This window comes from Hordeum vulgare, chromosome 6H (assembly GCF_904849725.1).
Source record: "Hordeum vulgare subsp. vulgare chromosome 6H, MorexV3_pseudomolecules_assembly, whole genome shotgun sequence".
Taxonomy (NCBI): domain Eukaryota; kingdom Viridiplantae; phylum Streptophyta; class Magnoliopsida; order Poales; family Poaceae; genus Hordeum; species Hordeum vulgare.
In genome coordinates, this window is record NC_058523.1 from 531,613,823 (window position 1) to 531,631,894 (window position 18,072).

At 45.3% G+C, this 18,072-nt stretch overlaps 1 protein-coding gene across 1 annotated transcript; it reads left to right on the forward strand.

The window, feature by feature from the left end:
* The first annotated feature begins 8,219 nt into the window (after window positions 1–8,219).
* LOC123405773 (vegetative cell wall protein gp1-like) lies at window positions 8,220–11,786 on the forward strand. The gene is made up of 3 exons (XM_045099334.1): window positions 8,220–8,235; window positions 8,444–9,074; window positions 11,451–11,786. Exons 1-3 carry the CDS (start codon window positions 8,220–8,222, stop codon window positions 11,521–11,523), a joined length of 720 nt encoding a protein of 239 aa, XP_044955269.1. The 3' UTR covers window positions 11,524–11,786.
* Window positions 11,787–18,072: the final 6,286 nt, after the last annotated feature.

Below are 18,072 nucleotides of genomic sequence, written 5' to 3' on the forward strand. Positions count from 1 at the left end.
CCAAAGGCAAACATGCGGAACATGTCAGTTGTCTTGACATCTGCATGAGCCTCACTGTGGGTCTGTAGAATCTCCGAGTGGATCTGTATGATCACCGAGTGGATCGGTAGGACACACTCGAGGGTCAAAGAGTCCTTGGGCGATACGGGATCGCAGCTAGGTTGTCGAGTGCGACTATGAGGTCGCACTCGGGGCGAGTTGTTACTCATGTAGTTGTTAGTTGTTTTGACATCCACATGAGCGTCAATGAGGTTCTGCTACTCATGTAATTGTCAGTTGTTTTGACATCCACATGAGCCTCAGTGAGGTTCTGTTGAGTCCCTGAGTATATCTGTAGGACACAGTCGAAGACATCTGAGTACTTAGGCGCTTCGTTATCGCGGCTAAGTCTTCGAGTGCGACTGTGAAGCCATACTCGGAGCGAGTTGTTACTCATGTAGTTGTCAGTTGTTTTGACATCCACATGAGCCTCAATGAGGTTCTTCTACTCATGTAATTGTCAGTGGTCTTGACATCCACATGAGTCTCAATGAGGTTCTGTTGAGTCCCCGAGTGTATCTGTAGGATACAGTCGAAGGCATCTGAGTACTTAGGCGATTCGTTATCGCGGCTAAGTCTCCGAGTGTGACGTTAAGTGCACACTCGGAGAAAGTTAATACTTAGGCGATTCTGGATCGCAGCTAAGTCCCCGAGTGTGACGTTAAGTGCACACTCGAAGAAAGTTAATACTTAGGCGATTCTTGGATCGCGGCTAAGTCCCCGAGTGTGACGTTTAGTGCACACTCGGAGAAAGTTAATACTTAGGCGATTCTGGATCGCAGCTAAGTTCCCGAGTGTGAAGTTAAGAGCACACTCGAAGAAAGTTAATACTTAGGCGATTCTGGATCGCAGCTAAGTCCTCGAGTGCGACGTTAAGTGCACACTCGAAGAAAGTTAATACTTAGGCGATTCTAGATCGCAGCTAAGTCCCCGAGTGTGACGTTAAGTGCACACTCGAAGAAAGTTAATACTTAGGCGATTCTGGATCTCAGCTAAGTCCCTGAGTGTGACGTTAAGTGCACACTCGGAGAAAGTTAATACTTAGGCGATTCTGGATCGCAGCTAAGTCCCCGAGTGTGACGTTAAGTGCACACTCGGAGAAAGTTAATACTTAGGCGATTCTGGATCGCAGATAAGGTTTTTTTTTTTAGACCGGAGTCTGCGACCGCGGAATAACTTTGAATCTGCAAAAACTCAATCTGCTTTATATTATTTCACCAATACTTGTTCTTTACATTGCTTCAGTCGACGGTCACGTGTAGAAGCGCTTCAGGAGATCTCCATTCCATGCTCGCGGCTCATCTGTCTCCTTGTCGACGTTGTAGAGTCTGTATGCTCCGTTGTTCAGCACCTTGAAGATGATGAAGGGTCCTTCCCAGGCAGGAGCCAACTTGTGAGGTCTTTGCTGATCCACTCGGAGCACCAGGTCGCCTGCTTGGAACGTACGACTCCTGATGTGTTGCGCGTGAAAACGCCGCAGATCTTGTTGATAAATGGTTGAGTGAGTCAGTGCCATCTCGCGCTCCTCCTCTAGAAGGTCCACTCCGTCTTGCCTTGCTTGTTCTGCTTCAACTTCGGAGAAGAGTTCGACTCGTGAAGCATTGTGAAGCAAGTCACTCAGAAGGACTGCTTCTGCTCCGTAAACGAGGAAGAACGGTGATCGCCCTGTAGATCTATTTGGGGTTGTGCGGAGACCCCAAAGCACCGAAGGCAGCTCGGTGACCCATCCACCAGCAGCATGTCCCACCTCTCGCAGGAGTCGAGGCTTCAAACCTTGCAGAATAAGTCCATTCGCCCGCTCTGCCTGCCCGTTTGTTTGGGGATGCGCCACAGATGCAAAATCCACTCGGATACCCTGGCCTGTACAGAAACCTTTGAATCTGTCCAAGTCAAAGTTTGTTCCGTTGTCAGTGATTATGCTGTGAGGCACTCCGAATCTGGAGATGATGTCCCTGACAAACTTGATAGCCGTTAGAGCGTCGAGCTTCTTGATGGGCTTGGCTTCGATCCACTTTGTGAACTTGTTGACTGCCACCAACAGATGTGTGTATCCCCCCTGGCCTGTCCTGAATGGACCGACTGTATCTAATCCCCATACGGCCAAACAAGAGGGATTGTCTTTAACGCAGATGTTGGCTTGTGAGACTTGTTGGAGTAGAACTGACAGCCTTCGCATCGATCGACCATATCTTTAGCCATTTCGTTTGCCTGCAGCCAGAAGAAGCCAGCTCTGAATGCTTTGGCGACAATTGCTCTTGAAGAGGCGTGATGACCACAGGTTCCCGAGTGAATTTCTTCCAGGATCAACTGTCCTTCCTTAGGGGAGATGCATCGTTGAAGGACGCCTGAAATGCTTTCCTTGTACAACTGGCCATCAATGACAGTGAAGGACTTTGACCTGCGGACGATCTGTCTGGCTTGGACTTTGTCTTCTGGTAATTCTTGCCTCAGGATGTATGCGATGAATGGCACAGTCCACTCGGGGATGATAGCAAGAACTTCCATGATCAAATCAACCACAACAGGGACTTCGACTTCAGTCGGATCTGTGGAGCTCTTTGGTTGTACTGGTTCCTCTATGAAGGGATCTTCTTTAACTGAGGGAAGGTGGAGGTGCTCGAGGCAGACGTCACTCGGGACTGGTCTCCGAGTGGATCCGAGTTTTGCCAACTCATCAGCTGCTTGGTTTTTCAGTCGCGGAACGTGATGGAGTTCCAAACCTTCAAACTTTTTCTCGAGCTTCCTCACCGCATTGCAGTATGTAGTCATGGTGGGGTTCCTGACGTCCCACTCCTTCATCACTTGATTAACCACCAAATTCGAATCGCCATAGACCATCAGGCGACGGACGCCGAGTGAGGTGGCCATGCGCAATCCGTAGAGGAGAGCTTCATACTCTGCCTCGTTGTTGGAGGAATCAAAGTGTATCTGCAGCACATACTTGAGTTTGTCGCCCTTTGGCGATATGATCACAACGCCAGCGCCGGAGCCATTCAACATCTTGGACCCATCGAAGAACATTGTCCAATGAGCCGAGTAGATGTGGGTCGGTTGCTATTGTTCTACCCATTCTGCTATGAAGTAAGCCAGAGCTTGAGACTTAATAGCTTTCTTGGCCTCGAACTTGATATCGCAGTACAACATCTCCATTGCCCACTTCACCACTCGGCCCGATGCGTCCCGATTGTGGAGGATTTCAGACAACGGGGCATCAGAAACGACAGACACTGAGTGGTCTTGGAAATAATGGGCCACCTTATTCGCAGTCATGTAAATCCCGTAGATAAGTTTTTGGTAGTGGGGATACCTCTGCTTGGAAGGAGTCAGGACTTTGCAGACGTCATACACTGGCCGCTGAACTTTGTATGCTTTGCCTTCTTCTTCTCGTTCGACTGTAAGAACAGTGCCGACGACTTGATTTGTAGCCGCAATATACAGAAGAAGGGGCTCTTTACTGAGCGGAGCAGTAAGAACCGGCTGGGTGGAAAGTAGGACCTTGAGGTCGTCGAATGCGACTTGGGCTTCATCTGTCCACTCGAAAGTATCTGATTTCTTCATGAGTCGGTACAGAGGAAGTCCTTTCTCGCCGAGTCGAGTGATAAACCTACTCAAAGCCGCTAGGCAACCTGTGAGCCGTTGAACATCGTGTATTCTGACCGGCCTCTCCATTTGGACGAGGGTCCCGATCTTTTCGGGGTTGACATCGATCCCTCGTTCGGAAACGAAAAAACTGAGTAACTTTCCGCTGGGAACGCTGAATGAACACTTGGCGGGGTTGAGCTTGATATCGTACCTACGAAGGTTGGCGAATGTTTCTGCCAAGTCAGTCAGCAGGTCGGAACCTTTGCGTGACTTGACTACGATATCATCTATATACGCCTCCACATTCTGACCGATCTGGTCAAGGAGGCATTTTTGGATCATGCGCATGAAGGTAGCTCCTGCATTCTTCAAACCGAATGGCATAGTGATGTAGCAGAAGCACCCGAATGGGGTGATGAAGGCTGTTTTTAACTCATCGGGGCCATACAGACGGATCTGATGATAGCCCGAGTAGGCATCAAGAAATGACAAACGCTCGCAACCCGCAGTCGAATCGACAATTTGATCGATGCGGGGGAGCGGAAAATGGTCTTTCGGGCAGACCTTATTGAGATGCTTGAAGTCGATGCACATCCGGAGCGACTTGTCTTTCTTCGGCACCATGACAACATTGGCGAGCCACTCGGAGTGGTGTACCTCGCGAATGAAGTTGGCTGCCAAAAGCTTGGCCACTTCTTCTCTGATTGCCTTCCTTTTGTGCGTGGCGGACCGACGCAAGCGTTCTCGGACGGGCCGAGCTGTGGGATCCACATGCAGTCGGTGCTCAGCCAACTCCCTGGGTACACCTGGCATGTCAGAGGGCTTCCATGCGAAGATGTCCCAGTTCTCACGGAGGAATTGGGTGAGCTCGGCTTCCTATTTAGGATCGGGGGTGGTGGAGATGTTCGTCGGGGCAGCAGTGTCGTCCGTCGGGTGGATGGTGACCTTCTTCGTCTCACCCGCCGACTGGAATGCAGACTCCGAAGCTGGCTTCTTCGCACGCATCAAATCAGCGGGGTCGACTGTTTTCTTGTACTCGTCAAGCTCGAGGACGGCCATCTGCTGGTCGGCGATTCTTGATCCCTGTTGCAAACACTCTTCGGCCCGCTGACGATTGCCTGTGATGGTGATCACACCTTTCGGGCCTGGCATCTTCAGCTTCAGGTATACATAACATGGACGGGCCATGAAACGCGCATACGCCGGGCGGCCCAGAATTGCGTGATAAGCGCTCTGGAAGTCCACCACCTCGAACGTCAGCTTTTCCTTGCGGAAGTTCTTGTCGGAGCCGAAAACTACGTCCAACGCGATCTGGCCGAGTGACTTGGCCTTCCGTCCAGGGACGACTCCATGGAACTGCATACTGCTCTCGCTGAGTTTGGACATCGGAATGCCCATCCCCTTGAGAGTGTCGGCGTACATGATGTTCAAGCCACTGCCACCGTCCATGAGGACTTTGTGCAGTCGGACTCCTTCCACCACCGGGTCGACGACCAGAGCCTGTCTCCCTGGGGTAGGTACGTGTGCCGGATGATCCGACTGGTCAAAGGTGATCGCAGTCTGAGACCATTTGAGGAACTTGGGGTTGGTAGGGGTGGCCATGTTCACCTCCCTGTTCACCAACTTCAGTCGACTCTTGCTCTCAACGTCAGCAAAAATCATCAGTGTTGCATGGACTTGGGGGAACGGATCCTCCTTATCCTCCTCATCCTGTTCATTGTCCTTTTCACTCGGTTGCCCTTCGCCGAACCCCTGGATCAGGTGGCGACACTGTCGAGTGGTATGCTTCGGGTATATGGGGTTGCCCTCTTCATCCATCTTCGTATGAATCGGACATGGCTGGTCCAGGATGTGGTTGTTGAACTGCTTCTTCCTAGGGGTGAACTGACCCTTCCCTTTGCCCTGGAACTTGGCATTGGTTACAGCTACAGCTTCTGCTTGCGGAGTGGTCGGAGCTTTCTGCTTTTGCTTCCGAGTGTTATTCCCATCTCCATCGGCGACTATTTTGTGCTTGCCACTTCGGATGCGGTCCTCTTCTTCGCCATTTGCATAGCGTGCCGCTATCTCCATCACCTTGCTCATGGAGATGTCACTTGTTCGACCGAACTTCAGGTACAGATCCGTGTACCGCACGCCTGCCTTGAAAGCGCAGACTGCTTGATGCTTTGTGAAGTTCTCCACCGTGTGGTAGAGGGTTGTCCAACGCTGAATGAAATCACGCAGGGGCTCATTCTGCTTCTGGACGCAATGCTAGAGCTCCACGAGACCAGCAGGGTGCTTGCACGCCCCTTCGAAGGTCCTGATGAACACTCGGGCCAGGTCCGCCCGGCTGTAGATGCTTGAGGGGGCCAACTGGTTCAGCCATGCTCGCGCCGAACCGTCGAGCATCAGAGGGAGGTGTTTCATGGCGACATGGTCGTCTCCTCCTCCGATTTGGACTGCCACTCGGTAATCATCCAGCCACGTTTCTGGCTTGGACTCTCCTGTAAATTTGCTGATTCTCATCGCCAATCGGAAGTTGGGAGGGATGTCAGCTGAACGGATGGCTCGACTGAAACACTCGGGACCAGAGACGATGGTCCTGCTTCCACTAGGACGGTCAATATCGTAACCATCGCGGTGTGCTCAGTCCCTGTCGACCCTTCGCTGGGCGATATGCCCCTCGCGTCGGGCCTCGGGTCGTAAGTGTCACCGACTGAACGCCGATCATCATGATATCGGGGCCCGTAGGGCCCACCCCGCGGAGGGGTGCGTGAACGGCGACGATCTTCTTGATTCATGGAACGGCTGCCTCCCCTGTGTCGCTGATGAGAACCAGGGATATGAACTGACCGATGCGTATTCGCATGAACAGAACTATTGTGGATCTTGTTGTGCGACTGGGAGACCGCCGAATTTTGCTGCTGTGCCGTGTGCAACAGGGCACGGATTTTCTCGATCCCTCTGCCAGCCTCTGAGTCAGTCGGCTGAAGGGAATCGGCTATCTTGGCGGCCGCAGCTAAGTTGAGGATGGGTGTGCGGAACAACTCCACGTTGCTCCGCCGAGTGTGCCGACTCGCGGAACGGCGAGGCGGACGGCGTGCGCCGGATGTTTCGCCGATCTCGTGCTCGTTCCGGCCAGCTTGACGGGGACCTTCATGGGAGTTGGCCATGTGTACTTCTGTTGCAGGCCCGCGACCCGCGTACTCGGAAGGAAACTCAGTCGGAACCGAGTCCGAGCGCTGGGACGGCGGGGCAACCACAACCGACTCTAGGACCGCCACTTGCGAAAATGCGTTCTGGCACGCCTGGGCGTGTTGCACCCAACGCTGGAGCCGCGGACGGCGGGACCTCTTGTTGCGGCGCGTAACGGCGGTGTAGGTCTGCAACGGAGCCGACTACTAGAGAAGAAGAATGCCGCGGGCGCCGGCGCGGAAGTGCGTAGCCCCGCGGCGGGGAAGCGCCTCGATATCGAGAGGAGCGTCCCGAAGCCATGCCGAATCGTCGATGATGAAGGAGAGAGCGCCGAAGAGGATCTCGTGACCCGTGCTCGAATCTCCACCGAAAGACATGACGAAACGATGTAGTCGCAAACTCGCCGGAAGTCGCTTAGACGCCTGCCCCACGGTGGGCGCCAACTGTCGTGGGTATAAGTCTGACAGTAGATGTGTAGGGTACGAAAGGATGGGCAGAGCCTTAGCTACAGCGAGGTTGTATGAGTTCAGACCCCTCTGCGGTGGAGGTAATAGCCCTACGTCTCAGTGCTCAGGGAGCTTGTTGTCGAGTGGAATATAGAATACAGTGGATTGCTAACCCCTGCACCAGTGGGGGGAGCGTGACTTATATAGAGTGCGCTGCCCTCCACAACGGTCCGGTGTACAGGGGTGGAGTAGTGGCGATTAAATGCCTACGTTACAGGTAACGTACGTCTTAAATGCTAATAAAGACACATGAAAACGTATGACCGTTTCCCTCCAGGGGGGTTACGATGCACAGAGTGGAATCCAGTCGGTTAGTTTGATATACTCCGAATGCTAGTCTCCGACTAGATGGTCGAGGACCTGTTACCGACTGGACGATGGGAACTCCTTAGTTCAGTCGGAACTGACTAAGGGTCTTGTCCCTTATGATGGGTAGTCCTTGGGTAGGACCTACAGGGCAGGCCTACGACCCTACCCTAGGACTATAACCCCATCAACTATGCAGTCGGAGAAAATGCGAGCACCCGTGCCACATTTAGGACTTAAACCTTGTTTGGCTGAGTTTCATCACAAGAAATCTAACCATCTGAGATACGCTCAGTTTCTGAAATTGCCTAGAGTTTTTTTTTACAGGTGACATTGCGTACGTAGAGTTGAATGGTCATGATTGTCATGTGTCGAATGATTTAAGACGAATACGAACCCTCATTTAAAAAAATGAATTCAAATTCCTCAAAGAGAAAGATTCCTAAAAAAGCCAAAAAAAAAACTCATCATCGGTTGGAAACAAAACGTATCCACTATGGGCCGCAACAAATGTGTCGGGCCTAAGAAAAACAACGCACATCCGTTTTGAAAACAAAAGGCACTCACTCTTGTACGTGCACCTGTGTCCCACCGCACAGCTCGCAACCCTCCATGTGCTTCTTAATCTGTATGTGTACTATAAAAGGTACGAAGAGGCAGATCCAACTTACAATCTGGACCGTTTGATTACAGTATCAAAGGTCTAAAAACGTCGTTAACGAAACTAACGAAGTTCTCGTTGACGTTAATCCTCCCTCGCACCACACCTCGCACGTCGTCTTCCTAACTGGCGACCTGCACAGCCCCGCAAGCATCCTCTCGCTCGCCCCATACAGTCGCCCGCGCTAGTCGCCACCCCCTCGCCCCATACAGTCGCCCGCGCTGGTCGCCACCCCCTCGCCCCACATACTCGCCCCGCCCGCCCGTGCCGTCCGCTCGCCCCGCTTGCCCCGCACCCCGCGTGCCCCGCCTGCTCGCCCCGCACCTCGCTCTCCCCTCCCGTGCCGCCCGCTCGCCCCGCACCTCGCTCTCCCCTCCGACGCCGCCCGCTCGCCCCGCACACTGCTCGCGGCTGGTGCACGCCTCCTCGTGCCCCAGCTGCAGCAGCCCGCGGCTCGTCTGCCCTCACCTCCGGACAGCCTCCACCGGCGTCGCCTCCTCGCCCAGCCGCAGCGGCCCGCGACACCTTCGCCCTCCTCCACCGGCATCTCCTCCTGGCCCAGCCATAGCGGCCCACGGCACCTTCGCCCACCTCCTCCGGGCCGAGGAGGAAATGGCGACCAAGAGGAGCATGGCCACCCTGGGTGATAAAGACCTCAGGGGGAAGAAGACGTTTCGGCATGCCTATCTGAATGTTCTGTCGGACGACGTCCAGAACATCACTGACGACAACCGCATCCGCGCCTCCGTGTCGTCCATCAAGTCCTCATGGAAAAGGGTTCCAAGGTCGTCCTGGACAACTATCTGGTGAGCACACGCTTCTCGATCTGTGCCGGTGGCGTTTTACTGATGAATTTGTGCCGCTTGAGCTTAGAGTGTCTGATGAGGACTCAGTGTCAGTCTTCTGTTCACCCACTAATATCTTGGGAGTGAAGGGAAGAAGAAAATTCTTTCAACTAATAATATATGTATGTGTCGGAGCGTGTTAGCATTGTCCTTCAAAATCATACTAAGAAAATAGTGAGATTTCAATTAGAATTTCATTTCACTAGATTGTTTGTTACCTCTTTACTTAGAAACATACATAACAGAGTTCTATGTCGAGTCCATATGAATTGCTTTTGTATATGTCGATTAGTTATTACTAGGAAAATTGATAAAACATCACACGTGACAGTTTTGCATAAAAACCCTCCTGTTTTCTGGGAATCAAGCCGCAATCCAATTCGAACCGGTATGGAGGGGAAGAAAATAGCCATGGTCTGCCTCGACCTAGCGGCGCTCCACCCCGCCCACCACCTGCCGCGCCCCACGAGCCGTCGGCCGCATCTTGCCTCACCAGCCCCGCCCCGCCCCGCCCCGCACACCTCTTGCCACGCCCTGCAGAGGAAGCACCAGCGGCCATGCTCGCTCGGGAGGAGAGAGCCTTGATGCAGAGGAAGCAGGTCGCCTTCCACTCGTCGTGCTCCAAGCTTCGGCCTCCTTCCTTCCAGATCCATCCCCTGAGCACCATTTTCAACCGAATCCGGTGAGATCCGCCAGGTACTTGCCGACCGGGCCACCGCAAGGCCGCTTAACAGGGCGGGCAGGAGGCGGTCGGCGGCGCGCGGGGCATGGCAAGAGGTGGGCGGGGCGGGGCTGGACGGTGAGGCAAGAGGCAACCGACGGCTCGTGAGGCGCGGCAGGTGGTGAGCGGGGCGGAGCGCCGCTTGGTCGAGGCAGATCATGGCTATTTTCTTCCCCTCCATACCGGTTCGATTTGGACTGCGGGTTGATTCCCAGAAAACTGGAGGGTTTTTATGTAAAACTGGTGCGACGGGTTTTTCGACAGAATTAATAGCCTCTTTATTATTAGGTAAAGATTGTAGTTTGTAAAACAATATTTTTAAGTGGCTCCTACCGCTTGCCACATTACACCCGCCGGCCCGTTTGCCACTAGGTGTAAGCCCCCGCCCGCCCGCCTCTCCTATGGTGCATAGTGCCCAACCTGGCTTTGTCTGTCCGTCTCCCTCGTGCTGCTCATCAGTCACCCCCACCTTTGTCAGAACAACAAGCAAGGAATTTGACCTTAGTACGTAACAGTTTCGCAAATAATTTTTGACTTTTTGATCATCTGTGTGAACTTGCTTTGCATATATGCTCATTACAGTTTAACTTCAAATTGAAAATAGAATCCAATCCATACCGTGCTATAATACTTTTTGGTCTCAACGAATTCAAGAGTACTTGAAATTGATGGGGAATACTCATGGTGCATCATTTTGGACTAATCTTCTTAATTGAGACCAAATTTAAATGCCCTAAAGGCCTTAACAATGACTTAATCCTTTCAACATCTAACAGTTATGACAAAAAAAAGGGAAAACTCCATTTATGGTATGGATGAGTCTGCTAGAAACTCCATATTTTCTCTTGTTTCGGTATTGTCTGCAGATTTGTTTCATGAAGATTCTATTCTGTATTTTTATGTTAGATTTGAAGGTGTTGGCAAGTAAGCGGCTCTACATCTTACCAATTCAATTTATAATAGGCATGAGCTCCCTGTGTTCTGGACAACTAATGCTGTTGCAAAATTACTTGATCATGTAGCAATTCTGAGTGAGACGCATGCATTTAGATTGGCTGCCGAAGCGAGACCACCATTTTATTACTCTGAAAGAACTATAAAATGATATTGCCTATTGATTTCAGTATTATATAATCATAGAAACCGAACTGGAGGGCTTACTATAGTTTCTTGTGACATTATGCCATCAGGCCATACTATTTATTTTGAGCAACCTTTCATGGTATTTTGTTGGACAACTTTTAGTGTAATGTCTAGCACCTCAATATACGGTAAATAAGTGCAAGCTTGTGCGTATATTTTATTTTCTCATGTTTTATCCATTTTATTTGGTTTGCTACTTTGTCTAAATAGAATCATGCACAAGCTCCAGTTAATCCTGTGGAAAACTGATGTAGAAGTGTGGAGTATGGACTCTTTATTTTGTCTGTTACCTGGAGCACTCCATACCTAAATAAAGTGTGGAGTATGGATCATAGGGAAAAGTATGTACTATGAACTCATACTAGAACTAGATTGGCGTCTTCACCAACGAGAGTCATGGTGTCGGCGACAATATTCAAGATTTCATGTTTCCTTTATTTTCAAGCATCTCTCTTAAAAGGCGGTATATGCAGGTTCATCATTCAACCAAGGGATATAAAATACGAAACAGAAGCAAAAGGTGTTTATGCCTACGGAGCATCATAATTGTGAGGGAGTGTCATGTCGATTTTATAAATCCAGTAGCATCCTACTACTCGCAGTTCCTGTAGTTCAATCAAATAGTACAATTTTCAACTCATATTTGTTATGGTTAGATATAAATTTTTAAAAGCTTCGAGGTTTTCTGAGATGAGATGATGGCTCATATGTATCATTTTGAGAAAAGTCCTACTACGGTCAAATCTTGTAGTTCAATTACATAATGCAATTTTAGAATGATATATGATATGGTGATATGTTTTTATTTATTTATTTCCTATGTTCCTCGTCACCAGCGTTTGTGCATGAATTGGCTACATGTCTGCAAAGCTAACCAAACTAGAATGAGATGAATTACATGTCTGCAAAGCTAACCAAATATGAATGAGATGAATTTCTTGACCGCAGTTTGTGTCGGAGTTTACTATGAAAAAAACTTTATATGCAAAAATCATCACTCTCCTATTATTTTTATTTTCACCGGTTTACTGACTTCCTTCTTCACCAGAAGCCGCAGAAAATCATTATGAATAGCAACAACTAGCATTAACTATATTTGTTACTAGGGGCCTTGCTCCATTCGACAAGTCTTTTACAATAGCAATCGGATAACAAATATAATACTTCACCCTGTTAATTAGCAGTAGTATATGCCAGAATCCATTCTCTTCATTCCTTGAAAGTACTTAACTTTCTCTTTGCAGAATCCACAAACTATGTATTACATGTAAAAAATTATGCTTACACACAGGGATTTTTCTTCTCATGGTTAGACGTGCATTGCACGTGCATGCTAACTAGTGAACGCAAGTTCTCCGGCCACTCGTGTCGTGATCGTGGCGCTCTCCCACGCCTCCGGCGCCATTCCTGCCTCGCCGCGCGCCCTCCCAGGTACGTTATGTACTACGAGCACGCAAGGCGCACGGCCGGCCAAACCGACGAAGTCTTATTTCTGTTTGAAGTAAAAAGTAAAAAATGAGAGAGATGAATGAAAGATAATTCATTAGTCTTTATTGATGATAGCAATGGGGTATTTATACCCAGGCGGAAGTACACATGTTGCTTGGGAGTCAAGTAAACTTGAAGTTACTTAAGGGCCAAGTTATTACATAGTTTTCTTGAGAGTTAAGGAAGTGCATGGTTGCTTGAGGACTAAGTAACCTATCTAAGAATTAACTTAATCTATTCTTAACACTTCCCCTTGTACAACGCCTCTTCTTGAGTATATGCATCATCTTGATAAATTCTTTGAATATTCTTGAAAGTCTCCTTCAAAAACCCTGTGGGAAAAATATGAGAAGAATTGTGCTGATATGTTGCTAAAACTCCCTTAAACCCAGTGGGAAAATAATAAGGAGAAAATGATGCAACATATAATGATTATTGTCTCTTGATAACTCATAGGAGAAAAACCTTTGAAGAAGGAGAAAACTCATTGGTGAGTTTAGAGAACAATTAATATGTCTTGAGTACTTCCTTTAGAAACCCGAGTAGGGAAAATATAAAGTATGACATATGATCATTGATAAGACATTGCCTCATTAAAAACCATTATGAGAAACTACGGGAGAAAACTCATAAGGGAAAAGAGTGCATCTGACATGCCATTGAAAACTCCTTTAAAACCCATGGGAAAAATATAAGGAGAAAATGATATGGCATACACAAACATTTGTGTTTATATTGTCTCGTTAAAAATCTTTTATAAGAAACCATTAGGGAAAAACTCATCAAGGGGAAAATAGTACAATATATGCAATCTGATGATTGTTAATAGGTTATAGTTTGGGAGATTACTCCCCCTGAACTTTGCAAATATGGAGGATGTCTCATACCAACTTCATTGATATGAACATAAGATTGTGTATAATCTGTTGGATTTTCACATGATTTTGTTTGCAAATTATTTTCTCACTTTTCTATAATCCATGAGGATAAGTAGTTTCGGAGCAATGTGATTTATGGTATTGCTCTTCATATAACCTGTAGGTATTGAGTAACACAAGTGGAAGTATCTTGATAAATCAAGTTACGTGATTCTGATGAATCTCAACCACATGATTTTGTGTGTGGTTAATCATTCTGCCAAGCCATGCATATTTTGCAATGCTTTTAGATAAAGCAATTATGTCAGAATGATAAGTGGAAATAACCATTAAAGTCCATTTAGATGACTTCCATATGGAGGCTATTCCAACAAATTCAGTCATTGATATGGCGTCATTGGGATCAAATAAAGAGACAATATCATCATATCACATCATGGTCATATCTTGTATTTCCTGATGGAATTGTCCAATATTTATTGTGAGCTTAAGATATAAGATGATATTCCATATATCAAGCATGTAACTTTTGTTGGGGGTTGCACTCTGAACAAACATAGCAAATATGGTGTCAGGCCTGACATAGTTTGCAATCATATGAGTGCTTTGACATTAGTGAGATATAGAACTTCAGGTCTTTATGTCACTTCATTATCAACCCTAGGTATGTACCTTATCAAAGGTAGTATGACCATACATGTCTTATGTTGTTATGATATATCCACACTGAACTTTTCGTATATGTTTTGGATATATGTAGACTGATATGTATTCTTGAGAGAATGCTCAAGTTGTAAGCTTAAGCTAAATTTGGTTGAATCCAAAATTTCCATCTTGAGATGATTTTGTGTATGTTTATGTCTTGCACAAACATTGATGATGAAATCATTGATATACACTGAGGTGATGTAAGGGAATCAAATTTTGGGATTCCTTTATTAACACATGAACAATAATCATCCTTTGAGTAAGCCTCTGAAGAAGGAACTCGTCTAGTCGGTAGTACCATATGATTCACGACTATTTCTAGTCATAGAGTGACTTAGGAAGTTTTACACAATACATGTTGCGATTTGTTTTTGGATTCGAAAATGAAGCCCTTCAGAGACTTTAATATAGATTTCCGAAATGAGTGACTCATATGAGTATGTAGTCACTGCATCCGTTAACTGCATGGATAATATTATTTGTACTGCCAACGGTATTTATTATCGAAACATAGTTAAACTCATACCAAGAAGGTATGTTACATCGTAATGGATGTTGGGTCTCTGCATGAACCCGTTTGCTACAAGCCTTGCTTTTTCACCACCTCATTGACTTTGTCTATGAATGAGAAGTTTTTAGTATTCCATATGAAAGATAATTATGAGGAGTAGGTATTACTGTGGTAAATACCACTCTTTGATTGGCGAGTGCTATTCTTCATTACTTGCTTCCTTTTACGTGAACCAATATGAGTACAAGAGGCACTCTACCATGGATTTTGGTTCAGGGCCCAAAAGGTTTTAGCAATTTTTAGAAGAAATATATGTCGACAAATGTAGACTTATGTTATATGATTCTAGAGGAATCGATGAAATTTGTGGAAATGTATTTATTCCTTTTAACTCCTTGTGATTTCCTACAACGATGGAGTCAAGGTGTTTCGATGTCCCGACACCAAAACATTTGTGCACATTTATGTCGGCCTTTGGATGATGACCATCCAGTGAGGTGTCTTTCAACTTGATGTTGAATTACAATTACTGGTTAAGGATTTGATTTCCTCTGTTTCCGCGGAATTATGCGAGATTATATCTCGTGTGGTCATATTTCTCCCCCGATTGCTCTCATTTGGGGACACGAGTGGTTTATCAGGTACCTCCACTCTTTCTGACACTTTACTGCAGGAATATAAAATTGAGTGTCACCTTTGTCATCAATAAATGTATGTGGCAGATTTGCAATGAGTTGCAAATATGTGATTCTAAACTTCTTGTTCAGATTCTTTGAGTACGTGGATATAAGGACTGAATGTCAATAACATGTCTAATTTATTTCTCGGCATTCTTTGTGGTACTAATCTCCCCCTAATGCTGGAAATGTCCTTATTGCTGATGCAATCAGCATACGGGCTCTGAATAATTTTGATTGACGGATAAATTGTTATTCCTCACATAGTTGCCTAAATTTCTGTGAGAGCCCATTGATGTATGCTGGAATGGTGATATCGGTATGTAACCGAATTATCGTAGATAGGAAATACTTTGTTGATTTCCACGTAATTACTACAAGGGGAAAGTAGTATGCTATGCAGTTGGTATGATTTAGATCATACTTACGGTGTGTAATGTCGTATTTGTCTAGCATGAGGCTAGTAAATTACGATTCTATAAGTTTGGTCATATTATTAATTTCACTATCTTTGATAAGATATTGAAGTAAACCATTATGTGTATGTACATAAAGTATTAGGTATAATCAGACATTGCTTGTGAAATGAGTTCAACAAAGTTGTCCATTCGAATGGATTTATCCCTTGTTTAGGATAACTAGCTTGCTCTTAATTTGAGAATTTGAGCAATTAATTTAGTTATATCATTCATGATTTGTGTGACAAGAGACACACTGGAAATCATTTTATAAATGTTTCCATGAGTACCATGAAGTATCTATATAATACCACACAATGGTTGAGTAATGCACATATCTTCTGAAGGTGTTAAAGGAAGAATGAGTTGGCTCATCTAGAATTGTAAGGTGAGAGTTCCTTAAATTTATTTCCCCCATGTCACATGTGGTGCACATAAAATCTGATGATTTGGGAAATTTTGCAACTTGTTAAGTTGTGACCAATAGAATTGTCAATAATTTTCTAATCATCCCCAAACTAGGATGGCTAAGGCTATTAAGCTTAATATTTAATTTATTAATACTTAGAAAATCATTGTGTGAGCAACAATATTGAGTATGAATTGATTCATACATTCAAAATTTATCAAATATAATGTCCAATAAATATGATATTGGACATTACACTACATGTAGTAGCACAAGTATAGGCTAATGTTATTTTGGGAATAATTAGGATATTCCATGACGTCACCCATATTACTGAAAAATTAATTATGCAAACATATCATAAGCATAAAGGAATTGATCATTCTTTTATTACACTATATTTTTGGTTCTCCTTCTGATGAAGATTTGGAAACAATGAGTTACGAGGATATTTCCTCGTTGTATGTTTGCAAATTTTCAACTATCCCAATGAACTTATTTGCCTTCTTAATAAATTTATGGTGTGGTTTGACCATATGTTTGACGGTTTGGTAATCATATGTATTATATTTATGTAACCACACATTTGACAAACTTGAGAGTTGTCTTTGTGATCATTCGAAAATGATCAATTACCAATTAAAAGGTAATTATGTCATTGGTTGTCTTTAGCCTCCACTTTACTTTGAATTCCTCATGGTTCTATTTTGTAACCATTGACTTGCATAGTATTCTCAATGCTAGCAAATATTTGAAGCACCCGTTGGGTGAATATGATAATTTTAAGAAATAACATGTTTCTTTACCATGAGAATGGTAATACCATCATAAGAGGATGTAAAGTGTATTATGGGCTTTTCAATCCGATTCAAATACGAAAAATATCTGGTCATAAAATCTCAACTTAAAGTTGATTTTATAACTACCAAATTGTAAGTTGCAATAGACTTGAGGCCTTGAAAAAAACATTGGGTTATCATTCCAAATGTGCTCATGGCAGCATGTTTCTCTTAAGAGAAATATTCAAGGTGAATATATATTCATCCATTATGTACTTAGTTTGAGAACTAAGTGAACTTGTAGACACATGAAATACATATGAAAATACTTAGTTATTAAGAGGATAGCCATGACACATATTCCGAAGGTGAAGTTATAGTGGCCACAAATGCCACATGTGGATATAATGACTGATGTCGTGAATCATCTTACGATAAATACTCCCACCTAACATGAATTTAAAGCATTCAGAAATGCCAGCCATGTGTTACATGAAAATGCTATTGCATTCATTTTAATCTACTTCTATGAGTAAGAAATATATATTGATAAAATAATTTGTTTGAGAACAACCATGGCCAAGGTGATCATTGGTGAACCTAGGCGTATCCTTCAATATAACACATGCGATTAAATTATTGCTAATGTTTTGGACTACATTCTTGAGGAAGTGTGTGACTTTAGATTCACTGTCAAAACGTATAGACTTGCATGCTTAACACTGGTCAGTCACTATGAAACTATAACCATGATGTCATGTGGAACTTGCGAAATGTTGAGACACTTAATCATTGCCATAAATTATGGGATCCATCTTGATGGATGGCTCACACTATAATTAGAAATAGTGACGTAGGCTCCACTGTCATCTATTTTTTCAATGTAATAGAAGATAACCATACGTATATGCAAATATTTCTGTAGTTTCCTATTACATATTCAAGCAAAGTGTGCAAGAACAATATTTACTATGAGAGTAAAATATATTAGTTAACAACAACAATAAATGCTTCACAGGAGCAAATTCTAGTACCGCTGATGCCTTATAGCCATATGTGTAGACCTCAATTTATATAGGATAACACTTTGAAGATAATCACCAATATGGTGTAGATCTCACATAATAGAAAACATAGTTTGACTTCTCTCACTAGATGTTCATAATTCTATTACCTTATGTTATGCT

Coding starts and splice junctions, on each gene's coding strand:
- LOC123405773 (XM_045099334.1), top strand. Junction 9,075..11,450: donor TCGTCCTGGACAACTATCTG/GTGAGCACACGC, acceptor CGGTATATGCAG/GTTCATCATTCAACCAAGGG.